The following is a 19501-nucleotide window of genomic DNA, read 5'->3' as shown; positions in this document are numbered from 1 at the left end:
TTAAGAGACTTACTACTAATGTCGAAAACTCAAGCGGCATCCGGTTTCAAGCTAAAGGATAATTCCGAGGTTTCGAACTGCGAAATATGCATCACACAGAAACTAACAAGTTCTCCATTCTCAACTCGACTTAATAGATCACAGCACTGCCTCGACATCATTTATTCTGATCTCTGCGGACCAATGCGAGTAAATTCAACGGGAGGTGCGCGCTACTTCATGACGCTCATTGACGATCATACAAGATAGTGTCAAGTCTATTTTCTGAAGAGCAAGGATGAAGAAACAAACAAATTCATCGACTTTAAGAACTTCGTTGAAAATCAGACAGGTCTCAAGGTGAAAGCCTTTCATTCAGACAACGGAAAGGAGTTTTGCAACTCCACCATGGATCGTATATTGAAAGATTCCGGAATTCAACGACGCCTAACCATTCCGCATACTCCCGAGCAGAACGGGGTCGCCGAACGGAAGAACAGAACGCTGATTGAAACCGCTCGTTGCCTGTTGGCACAATCAGGACTCCCGACGAAATTTTAGGGAGAGGCTATCAACACTGCGAATTACATACGGAATCGTTGCATCACTGAAAGTTTGGATGGATGTATTCCTTACAAACTATGGAAAGGCAAAAAGCCCGACATAAGTCATCTTCGATCGTTCGGATGTAAGGTACACGTTCTGAATAAGAATCCAAATAAGGGAAAATTTGAGCCCAGAACCATTGAAGGCATTTTCGTCGGTTACGCAGACACTTCCAAGGGTTATCGCATCTGGATCCCGAAGGACCGAAAAGTCATTGTCGCAAGGGATGTGAAATTTCTGGATGGATTCGACTCGAATAACACTTACAAAGACTTCATAAGTAATGAAACAACAAATGGTAGGACAAAGCTTCTCGATGACGATGATGACTCACTTCAAAACCTAGGGATAGACATCGCAAACAATGATGAAATGACCCATCGTCGAGCACCCGAAGATCCAGAAGATGCTGATATCACGGCTGAAGACGAGGATGAGGACGATGATCCGCCACCGCCTGCAAACGAAAATGGCCACGTTAACAAAGATCAACCGCTTGCACGAGGTCCTGGACGTCCACGGAAGATTCATACAGGGAAACCTGGTCGACCAGCCAAGCAGTACCACATGAAAGGACCGGTTTTGCAACAAAGTCGGCCCGCAGCTGTTGAGGAAAATCCTGAAAAAGAGAATATGGCCGAAGATCTAGAATGGTTCGACGCGCAATTTGCCATGGCCGCTTCTGAAATATCTTTTTCTCAGGCTGTTTCAGGTCCAGACCGTAATGAATGGCGAGACGCTGTGTATGCCGAGATCAAGTCTCTTGTAAGCAACGACACTTGGACACTCGTTGACAGACCCATTGGCAAAAATGTGATCGGCTGCCGAACCGTGCTAAGGAACAAATACAAGGCGAACGGAGAGCTAGAACAAAGGAAGGCCCGCGTAGTTGCAAGAGGATTCTCACAACGTCCTGGCGTCGATTTCCACGACACATTAGCCCCAGTTGCAAGACTCAGTTCGTTGAGGGCGCTTATGGCTGCGTCCGTGGAGCAAAGTATGCAGATCTCCCAAATTGACGTCGCTACTGCCTATCTAAATGGTATAATGGACACAGTTGTTTATATGGAGACGCCGGAGATGCTATAGGAGATGCTTGAGAGGATAGTCGCAACGGAATCCGACGCTGTTCTAATCGAAAAAGCTAAAGAGATGTTGTATGCGCTTAAAAAGAGTAACAAGGTATGCAAGCTCAAGAAAGCAATATACGGCTTTTGTCAGGCAAGTCGTCAATGGAATGAACGACTTGACAAAGCTCTCAGGAAACTTGGGTTGATTCCAACACATGCCGACCCGTGCGTGTACTACGACAAAAAGAAACAAACATTGGTATTGGTCTACGTAGACGATATCATCATAGCTTCTCGCGACGAAACCCATATAATTCACTTGAAAGAAGAACTTGCCAAGGTCTTCGTAATCAAGGATCTCGGATACCCCAAATATTGTCTCGGGATTGAAATATCTCGGATCAATAACGGGATACATCTATCTCCAGCTGGATACATCCGTGACGTTCTAGACAAATTCGGTATGACAGATTCACCAATATCACCATTATCCCCGCAATTTACAGCGCTATCTATACTTGTATAAATTCTTTCATTGGTTATATTTAATAATTCAACAACTTGTTTATTAATTTCATCTACATCGATATTTCTTGCAGAAAGTATTGCACATTTAGCTACTTTATCAAAATCTTTTTGACGTAAAACTACGTCTTTCTCGGGGGGTATGGGGGTACGACTGCAACGTTTTCTTGCAACGTTTTCTTGCAACGTTTTCATGCAACATTTTCTTGCAACGTTTTCATGCAACGTTTTCTTTTTCTCGAAAAGTATTAAAAAAATATATACTTTATTATATAGTTTTTGAAAACTCTCTCTCTCTCTCTCTCTCTCTCTCTCTCTCTCTCTCGATGTAAGCTAAATGTTTTCATGGTTAATTTTTCGATATGGGTTTGTTCTCGAAAAGTATTAAAGGAAAATATACTTTATTATATAGTTTTTAAAAGATCTCGAGGGAAGCTAAGGGTTTTCGCAATTTCATAAATAAATAAATGAATGAATAAATGGATGATTGGATTTAATAAATACATAAATGAATGAATGAATGTGTTCGGGATCGCCGTGTTAGAAACCATATTCGCGAAGCTCGTCAACAATCTTCCCCCTCGTACCACGATATCTACATCGTCGAGATCACGCTCACCGAGCATCTTTTCAAAACACCGATCCGATCGGCCGCCGCATCGATCACGCACCTCCAGTGTGATCGCCTAAGTCTTGTCAATACGCTCTCACCGCGCTCGGCCTCAGTTCGCTGCCGAAGCCCGCGCTATGCGCGTCTTTTGTAAACGGCAGCCGCCGTCGTGTTCGAGCTTGTAACGCGCCGAACCACCGGCTCTCAATAAAGGAAATTAAGGTGTAATTTAAACGAGTTTTAAAGTCATTCCGCCTTGGCGGACGAGCCTTTTGCTAAGGCTGTATCAGCTGCACAACAAACATTGGTCCTTCGAGCCGGATCGTCGCCAAGGAAAACACCGCATTGGCTTTCAAAGCACGGCTACGCAACGCTCGCAACGGTTTCCACCATGGCTTCAATCGAAGAACTATTGGTCATGCAAGACCAGCATATGAACGCCGTGTCTCGCGCGTTGCCCAATTTCAAGAAGCTCGGTCAAGCCAAGATGACTCCGGCCGTTACACGACAGCGTCTTACAACGTTAAAAGAAACTTTCGCGAAGTGCCAGGAGCTCCACGGCAAAATCTCGTTTCTTGCCGACGAAAAACTAAGAGTTTCGCACCTTTACTTCACCCAGAACTACTTCATCGCCTGCGAGGACTATTACAACGAAGCTGCCGACTACATGGCCGACGTTCTCGCCAGTCACGAGGACCATCCGTCCCCTTTCGGCACTCTACGCGACGGAAGCAGCCTCTCCGAGCCATTCCGCACCACGACGCATCTTCCCAGGATCAACTTATCGACCTTCGACGGAAGCACAGATAAGTGGGAAAGTTTTCGCGATCGATTCAAATCTTTAGTTCATAACGAACCTACTTTGTCAAACGTAGATCGGTATGCACTACTTGTGCTCGAGTGTAAAAGGGGAAGCAAGTAAGGCGCTTGACCATCTCGCGGTCACCGATCATAATTTCGACGTCGCGTGGAAGATTCTAGTGTCTCGTTATGACAACAAACGGCGCCTTATAACGGTTCACTTACAAAATCTATTAAATTTACCGTCGGTCAATTCCGAAACCTTCAAGGATCTTCGCAACCTTCGCGACCAAACGAACGCGGCTATTCAAACTCTTAAAAACCTCGATCGACGGGTCGAGCATTGGGATGATCTGCTGGTTTATCTCGTGGCGCAAAAACTCGACAAATCGACGCGTAAATCTTGGGAGCTCAAGCTCGGCGACTCGAGGGAATATCCACCTTATAATGAGCTCGATCAATTTCTTGACGCTCGCATTCGCGCCTTAGATGCCATCGCGCCAGCCGCGTACAAAGAAAAGAAAACGCTCGCGTCTCATACCGCTTCCGCCGTTCCGTTTGCATGTCCGCTGTGCAAAACGAACCATTTGCTTTATCAATGCCCCGCGTTCTTAAAGCAGACTCCATCCCAACGCTCCGACTTCATTCGAAAAAATAGGCGATGTCTGAACTGTCTCAGCACGAAGCATTCAGTCAAAGAATGCACGAGCTCTTACGCGTGCAAACAATGTCATAATTCGGCCTGCTCGTTCTCGAAGGTGTTCGCAAGGGGTCCGTCAACGAGCCCACGGCTCAAAAAACAACTCTCGGCTGGATAATCTCCGGCCCTATTTCCCCAGCCCATACGAGCGTACCTACCTCTCTCCCGACGCATCACGGCGTCGTCCACGAGGATCTCGACGTCGCTTTACGTCGGTTCTGGAAACACGAGGAGATACCTCCGGAGACTCATCTAAGCCCGGAGGACCGTCAATGCGAAAAGCATTTTCAAGCAACACATTCCCGCACGCCCGAAGGGCGCTATGTCGTCAGGCTACCGTTCAAGAACGGAACGCCGACCTTGGGCGAGTCACGCCCCGCCGCTCTCGCCAGCTTTCTTCATTTGGAACGCCGTCTCCAGCGGGAACCTACCCTCGCGGCCGAGTACCGCGATTTTCTCGATGAATATGAGCGGTTCGGTCACATGATAAAAGCACCTCCGCTGGCGTCACGCGATAGCTCCCAATCATATTACATACCTCACCACGCCGTCCTGCGCGACAGCAGTGCTACTACTCGTTTACGCGTGGTCTTTAACGCTTCTAGCCGCACCACGAACGGCACGTCCCTGAACGATCACCTTCTGATTGGCCCTAAACTCCAGCGCGACTTAGCAGCCGTTATCCTTTCATGGCGTCAACACCGCTATGTCTATACAGCCGACATCGCCAAGATGTATCGGCAAATCCGCCTCCATGCCCTCGATGTCAACTACCAGCGCATTCTTTGGCGCCCATCCCCTCTCGATCCTATAATTGAGTACCTCCTCCTCACCGTTACGTACGGCACCGCCGCCGCCGCGTACATCGCGCTACGCGTTTTAGAGCAGCTTGCCAAGGATCACGGAGCTCAGTTCCCCCTAGCAATCCCGGTTCTACGGGATAAGACTTACGTTGATGACTGCGCCTTCGGCGCGGATGATCTTATCCTCGCCCGTCAGACGCGCGATCAATTAGTCGGCCTCCTCGCCAAAGGCGGCTTCCGGCTCCGCAAATGGGCAAGCAACTCACCCGATCTTCTCTCTGATATCGACCCCTCAGATCACGGACTCGCGACTCACAAAACCTTGCAGGATCATGAGCATATCCAAGTTTTAGGTATCGTCTGGAATCCCGCGCTCGACAGCTTTCAGTTTCGCGTAGCAATCCCTCCTTCGCCCGGCGGCACTAAACGCGCCATTCTGTCGACCATCGCGAAATTCTTCGATCCCCTAGGCTGGGCCGCTCCCGTCGTCATAAAAGCGAAGATCCTTTTGCAGCAATTATGGCTACTCAAATGCCAATGGGACGATGAAATCCCCCGCGAACGTCTAGACCATTGGCTCGAATACTATAACCAGTTCTCATCTCTAGACGCTATTCGAATACCGCGTTGGACCGGGCACGGCTCTCACTCAATGCATAGTACCCTTCACGGCTTTTCTGACGCCTCGATCAAAGCTTTCGCCGCCGCCGTATACCTGCGTATTGTCAATTTAGACGGCTCAACTTCGGTCACTCTCCTTATCGCAAAATCTAAAGTTGCCCCTCTTAAAACGATGACCATCCCCCGCCTTGAATTACGCGCCGCTCACATGCTCGCCCGGTTAATCCGCTACGTTTGTTCTGCCCTTCAAATGCAGAACTTTGCGTGCTTCTGTTGGACAGACTCGGAAGTCGTGCGAGCCTGGATAAGTCAATCTCCATCTCGATGGAAGACTTTCGTCGCCAATCGGGTGGCCGCAATTCAATCGATTCTCCCGGACGCGTCATGGCGCCACGTCCCGACGCAAACAAATCCCGCCGACTGCGCCTCCCGAGGCCTCGCTCCAAACGAATTAGCCAAGCACAGCCTTTGGTGGTCCGGTCCTATCTGGCTGAAACAGCCTCCCGAATGCTGGCCAACTCCCCGCATTCCGGAACCGCCATCAGACAATCTCGAAGAGCGCCCGGAACGCTGCCTCCACGCGCTTCACACCTCTCCCGGCTGGGACCTCCCCTCGCGCTTCTCATCATGGCCCAAACTCCTACGCGTCACCGCTTATCTATACCGGTTCTCAGCTAGGTGTCGGCCTTCCAAGCGCAGCGAAGGGCCCTCTACGTCTTTACGCGCGGGTGAGATCAACCAAGCCAAACTTCATTGGCTCAGAACTATGCAGGCAGATACGTTCCCCCGAGAGCTTTCGCATTTGACCGATCGAAAACCGATACCGACCGCCAGTCCTTTAGCTTCCCTCAATCCCTACCTGGATTCCGATGGGCTTATTCGCGTCGGGGGACGGCTTCGTCACGCACGCCTCCCCGACTCGACTAAAAACCCCGTCGTCCTGCGAACGCACTCACTCCTAACTCTCCTTATCGAGCATCATCACATGAGAACGCTGCACGCCGGCTCGCGACTCACCCTCGCTTCCCTGCGAAGTGAATTTTGGATCCTCCGCGCTCGAAGTACCGTTCGCTCCGTGCTCCACAAATGCGTCCGCTGCGTGCGAGAACGCGCCGAAATACCGGTCGAGCTCATGGGTGATCTACCCGATGCTAGAGTTAACCGCGCGGCTAAGGCGTTTGCTCACACCGGTGTCGATTATGCAGGGCCGATCGCCACCCGAACCGCGTCCGGACGCGGACACCAATCTAAGAAATCATACGTCGCTTTATTTGTCTGTCTAACGACAAAGGCTGTTCATTTAGAGCTCGTTAGCGATTACAGCTCCTCCGCCTTTCTAGCAGCCTACAAACGCTTCGTCTCCCGCCGCGGACTACCGCACTCTATGTACTCCGACAACGGAACCACCTTTCAAGGTGCCGACCGCGAGCTCTCCGCAGCCTACGCGAAAGCGATTCACGATCCGAACGTTATAAATCTACTCGCCACCGACCAAACAGCCTGGCATTTTGTGCCCCCGGCTGCGCCACATTTCGGTGGCCTCTGGGAAGCTGCCGTCAAAAGTATGAAACATCATTTGAAACGCTCTGTCGGCCTCCATACTTTTACTTTCGAGGAAATGACCACACTTCTCTGCCGGATTGAAGCTTGTCTAAATTTGCGTCCCATTGCACCCGTTTCCGACGATCTCGACGATTATCAAGCATTGACGCCTGGTCATTTCCTCGTCGGCGCCGCTCTTATTTCACCGCCCGAGCCCAGCGTGCTCAATCTCAACGAGAACAGGCTATCTCGCTGGCAAATGATCCAACGGTTAACCGAGGTTTTCTGGAGGCGCTGGTCAAGCGACTACTTGCTCACCCTTCAGCAGCGCCCGAAGTGGCGTGTCGCACAGCGACTTGCGCGAGTCGGCCAGATCGTGCTACTACGCAACCCCTTGGCCCCTCCGAGTCATTGGGAGCTCGGTCGCATCACGGCCTGCCATCCAGGCCCTGACGGCTTGACCCGTGTAGTCACCGACAAGACGAGCCGTTCCGAATACAAAAGGCCGATCGTTAAACTAAGCTTTCTTCCCGTTGAAATTAACAAAGCCGAGTCGTGTGAGTCTGCCACGGCGGGCGGCACCGCCAAATAACGCTCACCTCTCGCGCCCAGTGTAAAATAAGGGAAAGTGAACTGTATAGCCCTGCGCTTTCTGCGGTTTTGTCCTTTTCGAATGTTAATTCGAGGCGGGCGGTATGTTCGGGATCGCCGTGTTAGAAACCATATTCGCGAAGCTCGTCAACAATCTTCCCCCTCGTACCACGATATCTACATCGTCGAGATCACGCTCACCGAGCATCTTTTCAAAACACCGATCCGATCGGCCGCCGCATCGATCACGCACCTCCAGTATGATCGCCTAAGTCATGTCAATACGCTCTCACCGCGCTCGGCCTCAGTTCGCTGCCGAAGCCCGCGCTATGCGCGTCTTTTGTAAACGGCAGCCGCCGTCGTGTTCGAGCTTGTAACGCGCCGAACCACCGGCTCTCAATAAAGGAAATTAAGGTGTAATTTAAACGAGTTTTAAAGTCATTCCGCCTTGGCGGACGAGCCTTTTGCTAAGGCTGTAGCAGCTGCACAACAAACAGAATGGATATAAATGGATAAATAGATAAATGAATAAATGGGTGAATGAATGAATGGATTTAATAAATAAATAAATGAATAAATGGATGAATGGATGAATGGGTGAATGGATGAATGGATTTAATAAATAAATTAATTAATTGATGAATGAATGAATGGATGAATGGATAAATGGATGAATGGATGAATGGATGAATGGGTGAATGGATTTAATAAGTAAATAAATGAATAAATGAATGAATGGATTGATGAATAGATGAATGGATGAATTGGTGAATGGATGAATTAATGAATGGATTTAATAAATAAATGAATGAATGAATGAATGGATGAATGGATGAATGGGTGAATGGATGAATGGATTTAATAAATAAATGAATGGATGGATGAATGGATGAATGAATGAATGGATGAATGGATGCCTATTGCGTATGCGCATTGCGGACGATTAGGCTTCACTACCTTTCTCTCTCGCACAATTAACGTTTTTCTCTCGCACGATGTCGGACACAGACTCGATGTTCAATGCTTCTTCCATATATGTTCTATTCTAATAGACGTAGTTCTACGTGTTGATTGCGACACAGTTGTTACTGTGCTTATTTTTTTTTGTATTAAATCGCCATATATATCTGTGACAATATCTGTGTCAAATAATGCTATGCAACATTCAGGAATTTGGATATTATCATTAGAATCATTTAACTTCCCATCTCCCATATCTATTAAAAATTTTGCAAATTTAATTTCTTTTGGAAGAACTTGCATGTTTTGTGTTAAACTGCGTTTCTGTCTTCCCATCGTAATCCATGGTGATTGCGAATCAACCAGGTAGCGCACAATTTGTCGGATTTTGTGAGGAGATTCCACGGCATGGGGTAATTAAAGATGTGATGCGTCAGAACGTAGCCATTTCTCAGCACCGCCACCTCCTTCACGGCAAATTTCATCCCGACGAGGAATCCTTGCAGGTCCACGAACGTTGGTACGGACATGACGAGATTTCTTTATCTTTCTCTCGCTCGTCGATGCGTCAATCGAAAAGAATGACGCGCAACTCTGCAAACCGTCTCGCGACACTCTGATTTATACTCCCTCCTTTTTTACCCCTCTCAATAATTGTATCGGAGATTGATGGAAAAAGAAAAAAATATTTACGTCGACGTTGCAGCAAACATTCAGACTATTTTGCGCACTACGTTCGTCAACGGGTTGTACTCAATCACGCGGTCGAGTATGATGAGACAGTACGCGGAGGTATTCGGCGGTACGTTTTCCATGCAGTCGAATTCTAGTCTAACATCCACGGTGGCGTTTTTGACGGATTCGTTTTGGCAAGAGCAATCGATGATCACAAACAAATCGTTACGTAGAAAAGTCGAAACGGTGAGACTCGGCTCGAGATATGCGTATCCGTAGTATCCCTTGCAGAAACGTGCGTACATATCGTACAGAATCGCCCATCTGTGTTTACCAAAATCCAAATTTAGGTCGTCGTACGGATAAATTTCCGAGTTTATATAGAGTTTTACGTTGGTCAAGTTGCAGTCGTCGAATCGGCTTGTGTCGGCGGACATGACGTTTTTTTGACCCGTCTGCAGAGCGAAGACGACGTATCGCGGTTTCTTGCGCTGGGTCGCGGTCTTAACGGCCCACGAGTGCTTGGTCGTGTTCTGCAACAGGGGATACTCGTACAGATCCCACGAACGGAAACCCATACTTAGATATCGTCCGTCTTCCAAAGTGCGCAGCATCGACAGCTTGTTGATCTCGTTCAATACCACGTGAGGCATTCGCCATTGTATCTTGAGTATTTTGATAGTAGGCTCCAATTCGAGACTTCCCACCAAGGAATTGTTGTCGTTGCGAGCTCGTATCAAGATCAATTCGTGACGAGCGTTGATCACCACATGTTTGTAATCCTCGCAAAATCCCAGTAACAAGTTGAGCGGTACGCAGAAATTGAAATATCCATTCGGGTTATTATGTGGTTCCCAGCCCGCGTTTCGCAGGATCACGCTTCTGTCGGACGATACCGTAACGTAGTTCTTGAGCGTGCTGGTTATTCCTACGTTTCTGCAGCAATCAATCTCCATACCGTCAAGCTCGTATCGAATCTCATCGAACATGAACGCGACGCAATTAGTACTCAAAACCACGTTATCGACTTGGTCGGCTGCTCTGATCACCGTCAATGTTACTTCGACGTAGAGAAAACTTTTGCACGGCAACGTATACAGATCCTGCTGTTGTATGGGTATTCGTATCTGGTCGCTATAGTCAAACGTTGTGTTGGCGTACGGGTTGTACGTGTGAGTCTCGATCTTGACGAAGCGATCGTCAAAGACCGGCTCGCTTCCAATGCTGAGAATTTCAGTCATCGTTCAGATGTTTCGCACCGCAAATCCCAGAGATTGTAAAAACTTAACGTTCGACGCGTTGAGCTTCTTTCTCGTCGTTTGTTTAACGCCACCGAATGTCACGAACTTGTCGATATCGTCGATCGGTGCAGCCGTAAAGATATTATTGTTATTTGTCGCGTGCTCCGAGTCGTTCTACACTAACATCTCATATGTCGCGCGTACACTCACGTTCACGCATACACTGGCGCGTTATCGCTCTCGCCGTCGTACGTGCAATCTGACGGTGATCTCTTCTCCGCGAAAATCGAGCAATCGTCCGTCTTGATCAGCGACGCGTATCGTTAGATTTGTAACGCTCCGCGCGATGATCGGCAGATAAATGATCTGCCGGCGTTTCCGATATTTTATATCCCGGTGGTACGCTCGGTGAAAATTCGTGTATCGTATGAACGCGTTTGTCGTTGCTGGTCACGGTCACGTTACACTCCACGCGGATAATGTTTACGTTGATAATATTAATCGGTGCATCTAATTCGTGCCACTGTCCCGGTTGCAATATACGCGTCGACAAGAATCCCAGTAGCGATTCGACGTTGTTCGGTTTGTTAAAGTTCACTCTGGAAGCGCACTTGGCACTTGATATCGCTCTTCATCGTATTGTAATTTGCGCGAAGCACTATCGGGTATTCCGCAACCTCGTCTTTGTAGCCGTTCGCGCGAACGGTCTCCTCTCGCGCGATATCTGCGATCGACGTACGACGATCGTCGTTGGAACGAACCACGCGTCGCGAACGTTTACGTGAAATTTCACGTTTCAAAAACTCGTATGGCTCGTATCTCGTACGATCCCTCGGGAATCGTAATTTCCGTGTCAACCTCGTCGAAGTGAAATTTATTATTCGAAGAATTCACGTTCGGAATCGTGTGATAAGTCTCAAAACACGTTAGACCGAGCTCGTAGTCACCGTCGCTCAGATCCACGGCGGGAAAATAGTGCTCCGGGAGGATGCTACTCTTCCCGGTCAGCGTAAACGTTATAGACATATCGGTGGAAGCTGTTCGACAAATACTGAGTCTCAGGTTTTAAATTAGCGCCGATCGTCATCGATCGATCGGAGAAATTGCAAGCACAACTGGCCACAGATGCTCTGATTGTAGCGCTGATAAGACGTGTGATTGTACTCAATCTTTGTCACGCTCGGTCCGAAATAATGCACCAGTTTTTTCGGTGGTCGAAGATTGCCGAAACTGTCAAAATATACGACTCGATCTCCCCTCTTGGCGTACGCTACCCAATGAGTACCGGGGCCGACTGCATCGTCCAAATTCACGATACCGCGCTCGTTTCGACGTACGCCATCGACGATCGGTAACAAATCACGCATGAAAACACCTCTGAAGAACGGTACGCGCATTCGCCTTGCCAGTCGACTCAATTGTACGTTAGTCGTAACACCCGTGGGCATATTAACGACTTTTTTGATGTTTTTTTTTTAAATCTTCAACGCTACTCTTCGCCCGCGTTTGTGTGGGCCGAGATACAGTTTTTGTCTATATTTGTACGGAGCGAGATACAGTCCGTGACCTTCCATGGCGCGATTGTGACGTTGCGTCTCTTCCAGCTGACGTCGCGCGGCTTTGCTAGCGTTCACCGCCGTTGTAATTCCGGCCGCTCCACCGGCCAGAGAACCGAAAACTCCCAACAATGGTAGAATCGGCAATACGCCGCCTCGTTTCGCTGTCGGAAGTATCCGTTTCTTCGTCGGCCTTTTCTTTGTTCGTGTTTTTTGTGTTTTCAAACCCATTCCCAGCTTTGTCTTAGCCTTCATGGCCGCCCAGACGGCTGTAGCGGCAGTTCTCTCTCCGAGAGTCGAATCTCTCGCGGTAATGCGTTTTCGCGCTTCCCCAGCGAGTATCTCGTCCACCGCATGTCTTTCGGTGAGCTCGCGGTTACGCGAATAGGCTATATCGTGCTCGCGACACGCCGCGTCCAATGGATTTACACCCGGATCACCTCTAGCCAATCGTTCTCGCAAACGAGTTCCCGGACCGCAATACTGATAGCCGGGAATGTGCAGTTTGAACGGAAGTGCATTTATCGCGCGATTAAACAGGCCTCTACCTGTTTTTATTTTTTTTGTTGACATTCGCTGCAATCCTTTATCATTGGCGCGGGACCGTCAATGTGCGAGGGTACGACGATCTGTGGCAAACTGATATCGTCGAGATGCGCTTGTATTCACGTTTCAACGGAGGCTACCACTACATACTTACCGTCATCGATGTGTTGAGCAAGTACGCGTGGGCCGTGCCGCTCAAGAGTAAAAGTGGCAGCGAGACAGCTGACGCTATCGCTGAGATAATTCGAGATAGCGAGAGGTGTTCTAGTAATCTACAAACCGACATGGGGAAGGAATTTTACAACACCGACGTGCAACGTCTCGTGAGAAAACACGACATCAATCATTATTCCACGTATTCGGTGATGAAGGCGTCGGTTGTCGAGCCATTCAATCGCACGTTAAAAAACAATATGTGGAAGATGTTTACGCTCAATGGAAATTACAATTGGGTCGACGCCTTGCCGCGACTCGTGTCGGATTACAACGCGAGCAAGCATCGAACGATCGGCATGTGGCCCGTTGACGTTACCCCCGCGATCGCTGAAAGACTCTTGGCTACGGTGTACAGCGGGATAAAGATCGCGGGCCCGGCAAAGTTTAAAGCGGGCGACTCGGTACGCGTCAGCAAATACAAGACAATTTTCGAGAAGAGTTACACACCGAATTGGACCACCGAGGTGTTTAAGATCGTTAAAGTGCAGCATACCAATCCCGTAACCTACCTACTCGAGGACTATCGTGGAAAATCCGTCGTTGGAGCGTTCTACGAGTATGAGTTGCATCGCGCGATTCATCCGGATGTGTATCTCGTGTAGAAAATACTGCGCAGGAGGGGCGACGAGGTTTACATGAAATGGCTGGGATTCGATGAATCGCACAACTCATGGATACACAAGAACAATATGATTTAATTCGTGCAAACTGTATTTTATTCTTAATATAAACGTTTGTGTGTGCCCTGCTTTAACAGAAATCATTAAACAGTTAAATCGTGCAGAATAACCAAGCATCCCGATTCAAGCAGTTAGGTCTCACGCTGGGAGTTTTTTTAGTTTAATTATGCGTGGGAAGCACACACACACACACACGGGTGGGGGGGGGGGGTGCGAGGGGGGGCCTTCGGCCCACCCCTCCCCCGCACCCACCCCGCCGGTAGGCAGCGTTGACCTCGCTTTACAACTTAAAGTACATGCTAAGTTGTAAAGCGAAATTATAAAGCACATGCATGGAGGGGTGCAAGGGGGCTTACATGCGTGAGCGCACGTGAACAGGAAGGTTTTTCTCCACTGCACTCCCCCCATGCATGTACTTTATAATTTCGCTTCACAACTTAGCATGTACATACTTTATGTTGTAAAGCGTGGTCGACGCTGCCTACCGGCGGGGTAGGTGCGGAGAAAGGGGGGCCAAAGGCTCCTCTCGCATCCCCGCCGTGTGTGTGTGATGTGTGTGTGTGTGCTTCCCACGCATAATTAAACTAAAGAAACTCCCAGCGTGAGACCTAACTGCTTGAATCGAGATGCTTAGTTATCCTGCACGATTGATTCATTTAAAATTGGCGCAGTTTTACATGCGCATGCGACCACTGAGCATGCGCATGTGGCCGCAGGGCACGTTCAGTGTTGCTACATGTCGTCGGAATGACAGGAATCATAACCTGATTCCTGTCAACTTTAACGATTAGTATCTCGCGTCGCGGGGCAAAGCGAAACAAAAGAATCTGGCAGCTTTTGTTTCGTGCAAAAACGCGTCGATTGAGCCTAAGTTCATCAAAATCGAAGGTGAGGGGTGTAAACTGAATAATTACCAAAATATTAAATACTAAATACATGTGCGCGATATCCTTATTAATATCCCTTCTCATATATAATACGATATTTACTCGAGGACTATTTCTGACATACATACAAAATTTGCACATTGCTTCCTCATAGTTATTAAGTGTGCAAGTTGAAACTTGCACATTGCTTCCTCATAGTTATTAAGTATGCAAGTTGAAACTTGCACATTGCTTCCTCATAGTTATTAAGTGTGCAAGTTGAAACTTGCACATTGCTTTCTTAGAGTTATTAAGTGTGCAAGTTGAAACTTGGACATTGCTTCCTTAGAGTTATTAAGTGTGCAAGTTGAAACTTGGACATTGCTTCCTTAGAGTTATTAAGTGTGCAAGTTGAAACTTGGACATTGCTTCCTTAGAGTTCTTAAATGTGCAAGCAGAAACTTGCACATTGCTTTCTTAGAGTTATTAAGTGTGCAAGCAGAAACTTGCACATTGTTTTCTTAGAGTTCTTAAGTGTGCGAGTAGAAATCTGCATATTGGTTCAGTTTTTAAGTGGGCAAGTATTTTTTTATTTTTTTATTTTAGTGAATGTACATAATTATGTATACAGGCTCCTAAAGAGTTAAGTGTGCGAGTATAAACCTGCACATTACTTCATTAGAGTTTTTAAGTGTTTAAGTAGAAACCTTCGCACACAAAGCTTCCTCTATGAGGAAGCCAAAACAAATAAATACTGAAAATACATTGAAAAAAATAAATGCTTCCTCTATGAGGAAGCCAAAACAAATAAATACTAAAAATACATTGAAAAAAATAAATGCTTCCTTTATTTGAGCCATCTGCAATACCAGTTTGAGTAAATATATCTACCTCTTGCTCCTCTTCTACATTTTTTTAAATAAAAGATTCTATTTCTTCATCTTCAATATCTTGCTGATCTTTTTGTGCTTGATCTAACGCATCGTTAATTTCTGCATCCCCTATAACTGAGTATTTTTAAATCAAATAAATAAATAAATAATTAAAAATAAAAAAACGGCGTCCCATATTCCCTCCTCTTCTTCGTTCGCTTGCTTTCCATTCGCCTGTCCATCCTCTTCCTCTTTCTCTCCTTTCGCCTGTCCATCCTCTTCCTCTCCCTCTATATTCTCCGCTTCTTAAACTTTCTTCTCTCCATCCTCTTCCTTCAATCCATTCTCTGCCTTGCCAATTTCTTCTGCTCCTGATCCCACGCGCTCGAGAACGATAATAACTAAATGTAAAATGTAAAGCAGAAAACTAATATCTAAAATAGTTTATAACTGTATTTTATAACTGTAATTGTATAATCACAAAATTATTATACATACTATTTTCTTTTTTCTTTCTCTTTTATTCTATTCCTCTTGCTTTTTTCAATTCAATTTTTTCTTTTAAAAACTTTCGTTTTTTTGCCTCTGCTTTGATGACGATTTTAAGAATTTTTTGATCTATGATCTGTTTTATCCAAATTATTGTTTCTTCATATTCCATTATTGTTTCAAGGAGTATATTGTCCATTCCATCATCCAAAACTAAATAATTTAAAGAATATTATTTTTTTTCTAAAAGAAATTAAATTGATATATTTATATAATAATTAATTAATTATTACTTTTTCTACATTCTTCCATTTCACTTTTATTTTCCATTTCGACAAATATAAACGTTAAATATATTTTTAAAAATATATCACAGATTACTAATATTATGTGAAATCATCAGCTTATACAATCTTTTTTTCAAATATTATGTAAATATAGCTACATAACAGGACCGTACCTAGGGTATGCATAAAAATTTTTCTCCTCCAAAGAAAAAAAACAGTATAAACTGATGATTTCACATAATAATCTCATTTTAGTAATCTGTGATATATTTATAAAGATATTTAACGTTTATATTTGTCGAAATGGAAGATTTTAAAAGTGAAATGGAAGAATGTAGAAAAAGTAATAATTAATTAATTATTATATAAATATATTAATTTAATTTTTTTTTGAAAAAAAAAATAATATTCTTTAAATTATTTAGTTTTGGATGATGGAATGGACGATAAACTCCTTGAAACATTAATGAAATATGAAGAAACTGTAATTTGGATTAAAAAAAAAACAGCTCGATATCTCAATATTTGTGGAAGTTAGAGCAACCACGGACATTAAAAAAAAATTTTAAAATTTTTTTAAAAAAGAACCCCTTTACCGATCATCTCCAAATTCAATACCAACTTTCCTTGAATGATACTCTATCGATTAAAAAAAAAAAAAAAAAACAGCTCGATATCTCAATATTTGTGGAAGTTAGAGCAACCACGGACATTTCTAAAAAAACTTAAAATTTTTTTAAAAAAGAACCCCTTTACCGATTATCTCCAAATTCAATACCAATTTTCCTTAAATGATACTCTATCGATAAAAAAAAAAAAACAGCCCGATATCTCAATATTTGCGGAAGTTAGAGCAACCACGGACATTTCAAAAAAAATTTAAAATTTTTTTAAAAAAGTACCCCTTTACCGATCATCGCCAAATTCAATACCAACTTTCCTTGAATGATACTCTATCGATTAAAAAAAAAACAGTCCGATATCTCAATATTTGCGGAAGTTAGAGCAACCACGGACATAAATCCGCACATATACACACACACACACATACGGACATTTTTTTTAACGCGATATTTTGACCTTTTACAACAATATGAACATATTGGCATAAAAAACTTAAAAACCGATCTCTTCTTTGGTTTCTTCTACCCCTATTTCATATATAATTAATTTAAATTTGGATAACTAGATCCAACTTTATACGCAAACAAAAATCCGTAAACGATTTCACGAAAACAAAGCTTCCTCTATGAGGAAGCAATAGAATTTGGGAGCGCTTCACTCGGCGGAATGACGTCACTGTTATTCGAGAACGTAAAGTAACCAATCTCTTCTATCGGTGTTAGTATATTCTCCAAATATCGATATTTCGGTTGTTGCAACGATTTCGAGTACACATACACGTTCTCGAAACGTACACCGTGCGGACTTTCCAGCAAGCTTATCAAAACAAGTTTATCTTGCCGCAATTCGACGGACCGCAGATGATACCGCGTATAGAAATCGGTAGCATGCCTCCATGTTTGCGTACCCCTTTTGTTAACGGCATCCTATCGCCAAAGTTTTTTACTTTGATCGTCCGCGATTGTCGTACGAACCGCATTTTACCTCCCCTCCACAACGAATGAATAATAATATCAAGAAAGCTGGCCTATTTATAGAGACGCGTAGAACTGAGATGCTCAGTCGTTAAAATGTTTTTGCTCGTGTCGGATAACAGCGATATTTACGATTTAACCGCCGAGCAGTTAAAGTATATACCAAAGGTCATTCTACTGCGACAGTTTTATAATAACATAGATTATTTGTGGGATAAGCTTCCCGAACATATCAAGACAGATTTGGAGGTTCAGCAATATCGGCGCTGTTTAATACATTATAATTTGCCGTGTCAGCAAACACACATCGATGGTCCGCCGCCGTTGATAAAAAACTGCGGCGAATGCCACCGAAGATAGGTCGAGGTCTGCTGAATCGCGCGATAAACGCGCTTCCGATCGAATTACATATCCCCGGCTATCAATTTTGCGGACCGGGAACTCGCTTAGAAACACGATTGGCAAGAGGTAATCGGGGTATTAATCCATTGGACGCGGCGTGTCGCGAGCACGACATAGCTTACTCGCGTAGCAGCAATCTCGCAGAACGACACATGGCAAACAATATACTTGCCGCGGAAGCGCGAAAACGTGTCATCGCGAACGATTTGACTCTCGGAGAGAGAGCTGCGGCTACAGCCGTCTGGGCGGCCATGAAGGCTAAAACGAAACTCGGTATGGATTAAAAAACGAAGAAAAAGAAGAAGACCAAGCGAATACTTCCGGTAGCGAAACGCGGCGGTATCCTACCGATCTTGCCGTTATTAGGGGTTCTCGGCTCGTTGGTCGGCGGAGCGGCAAGAGTCGCAAAGGCCGTGAATGACAACAAAGCCGCGCGACGTCAGCTGGAAGAGATGCAACGTCACAATCGCGCCATAGAAGGTCACGGACTTTATCTCGCTTCATACAAACGCGGACGGGGAGTCTCAAGAAAAAAAAAACGTCGAAAGAACGCTAAAAACTCCCAATAGTGTAACTACTAATGTGCAACTGCAACAATTGGCAAAACGTATGCGCGTTCCATATTTTAGAGGTGTTTTCATGCGCGACTCGTTACCGATCGGCGGCATACGTCGAAACGAGAGCGGTATCGTGAATTTGGATAATACTGATGGACCGGGTACTCACTGGGTGGCGTATGCGAAGAAGGGAGATCGTGCCATATATTTCGACAGTTTTGGCAATCTTCGACCACCGAGAGAATTGGCGCAGTATCTAGAGAACAATGTAATAGAGTACAATCGCACGCCTTATCAGCGATACGATCAGAGCAATTGCGGACAACTGTGTCTGCGTTTTCTACAGTCGGTTGACAATCAATTTAAAGACCGGCGTTACGCTGTTTAATCTCAGTATTCATTCAAACATGTCACTGACATTTACGCTCACCGGCAAGAGCAGCATCCTCGCGGTAAGCTACTTTCCCGCCGTGGATTTGAGCGATGGCGATTACGAGCTCGGTCTAACAGATTTTGAAACATATCACACGATACCGAATGTAAATTCGTCGAACAATAAATTCTACTATGACGACGACGACAAGGAGATTACCATTCCCGAAGGATCGTACGAACAGCGTGATATAGACATGTATCTGAAACGCGCTCTTTTATGGGACCCATCCAATAATGTCTCGACAAACGAAGATGAACCGCACCCATTGATTA

General features: G+C 45.6%; 2 protein-coding genes across 2 annotated transcripts; one reads left to right on the top strand and one right to left on the bottom strand.

The window, feature by feature from the left end:
* Positions 1 to 3181: 3181 nt before the first annotated feature.
* Positions 3182 to 7849, top strand: LOC143905681 (uncharacterized). The gene is made up of 3 exons (XM_077421234.1): positions 3182 to 3661; positions 3861 to 4155; positions 4350 to 7849. Exons 1-3 carry the CDS (start codon positions 3182 to 3184, stop codon positions 7847 to 7849), a joined length of 4275 nt encoding a protein of 1424 aa, XP_077277360.1.
* Positions 7850 to 9521: 1672 nt separating this feature from the next.
* On the bottom strand, positions 9522 to 10724 carry LOC143905680 (uncharacterized). Its single transcript, XM_077421233.1, has one exon. The coding sequence runs from the start codon at positions 10722 to 10724 to the stop codon at positions 9522 to 9524; it is 1203 nt and encodes a 400-aa protein (XP_077277359.1).
* Between the last annotated feature and the right edge of the window lie 8777 nt (positions 10725 to 19501).

This window comes from Temnothorax americanus, unplaced genomic scaffold (assembly GCF_048541705.1).
Source record: "Temnothorax americanus isolate GAGA-0224 unplaced genomic scaffold, ASM4854170v1 Scaffold65, whole genome shotgun sequence".
NCBI lineage: Eukaryota > Metazoa > Arthropoda > Insecta > Hymenoptera > Formicidae > Temnothorax > Temnothorax americanus.
The sequence above is the reverse complement of the archived record's forward strand: the minus strand, read 5'-3'. Positions and strand labels throughout refer to the sequence as shown.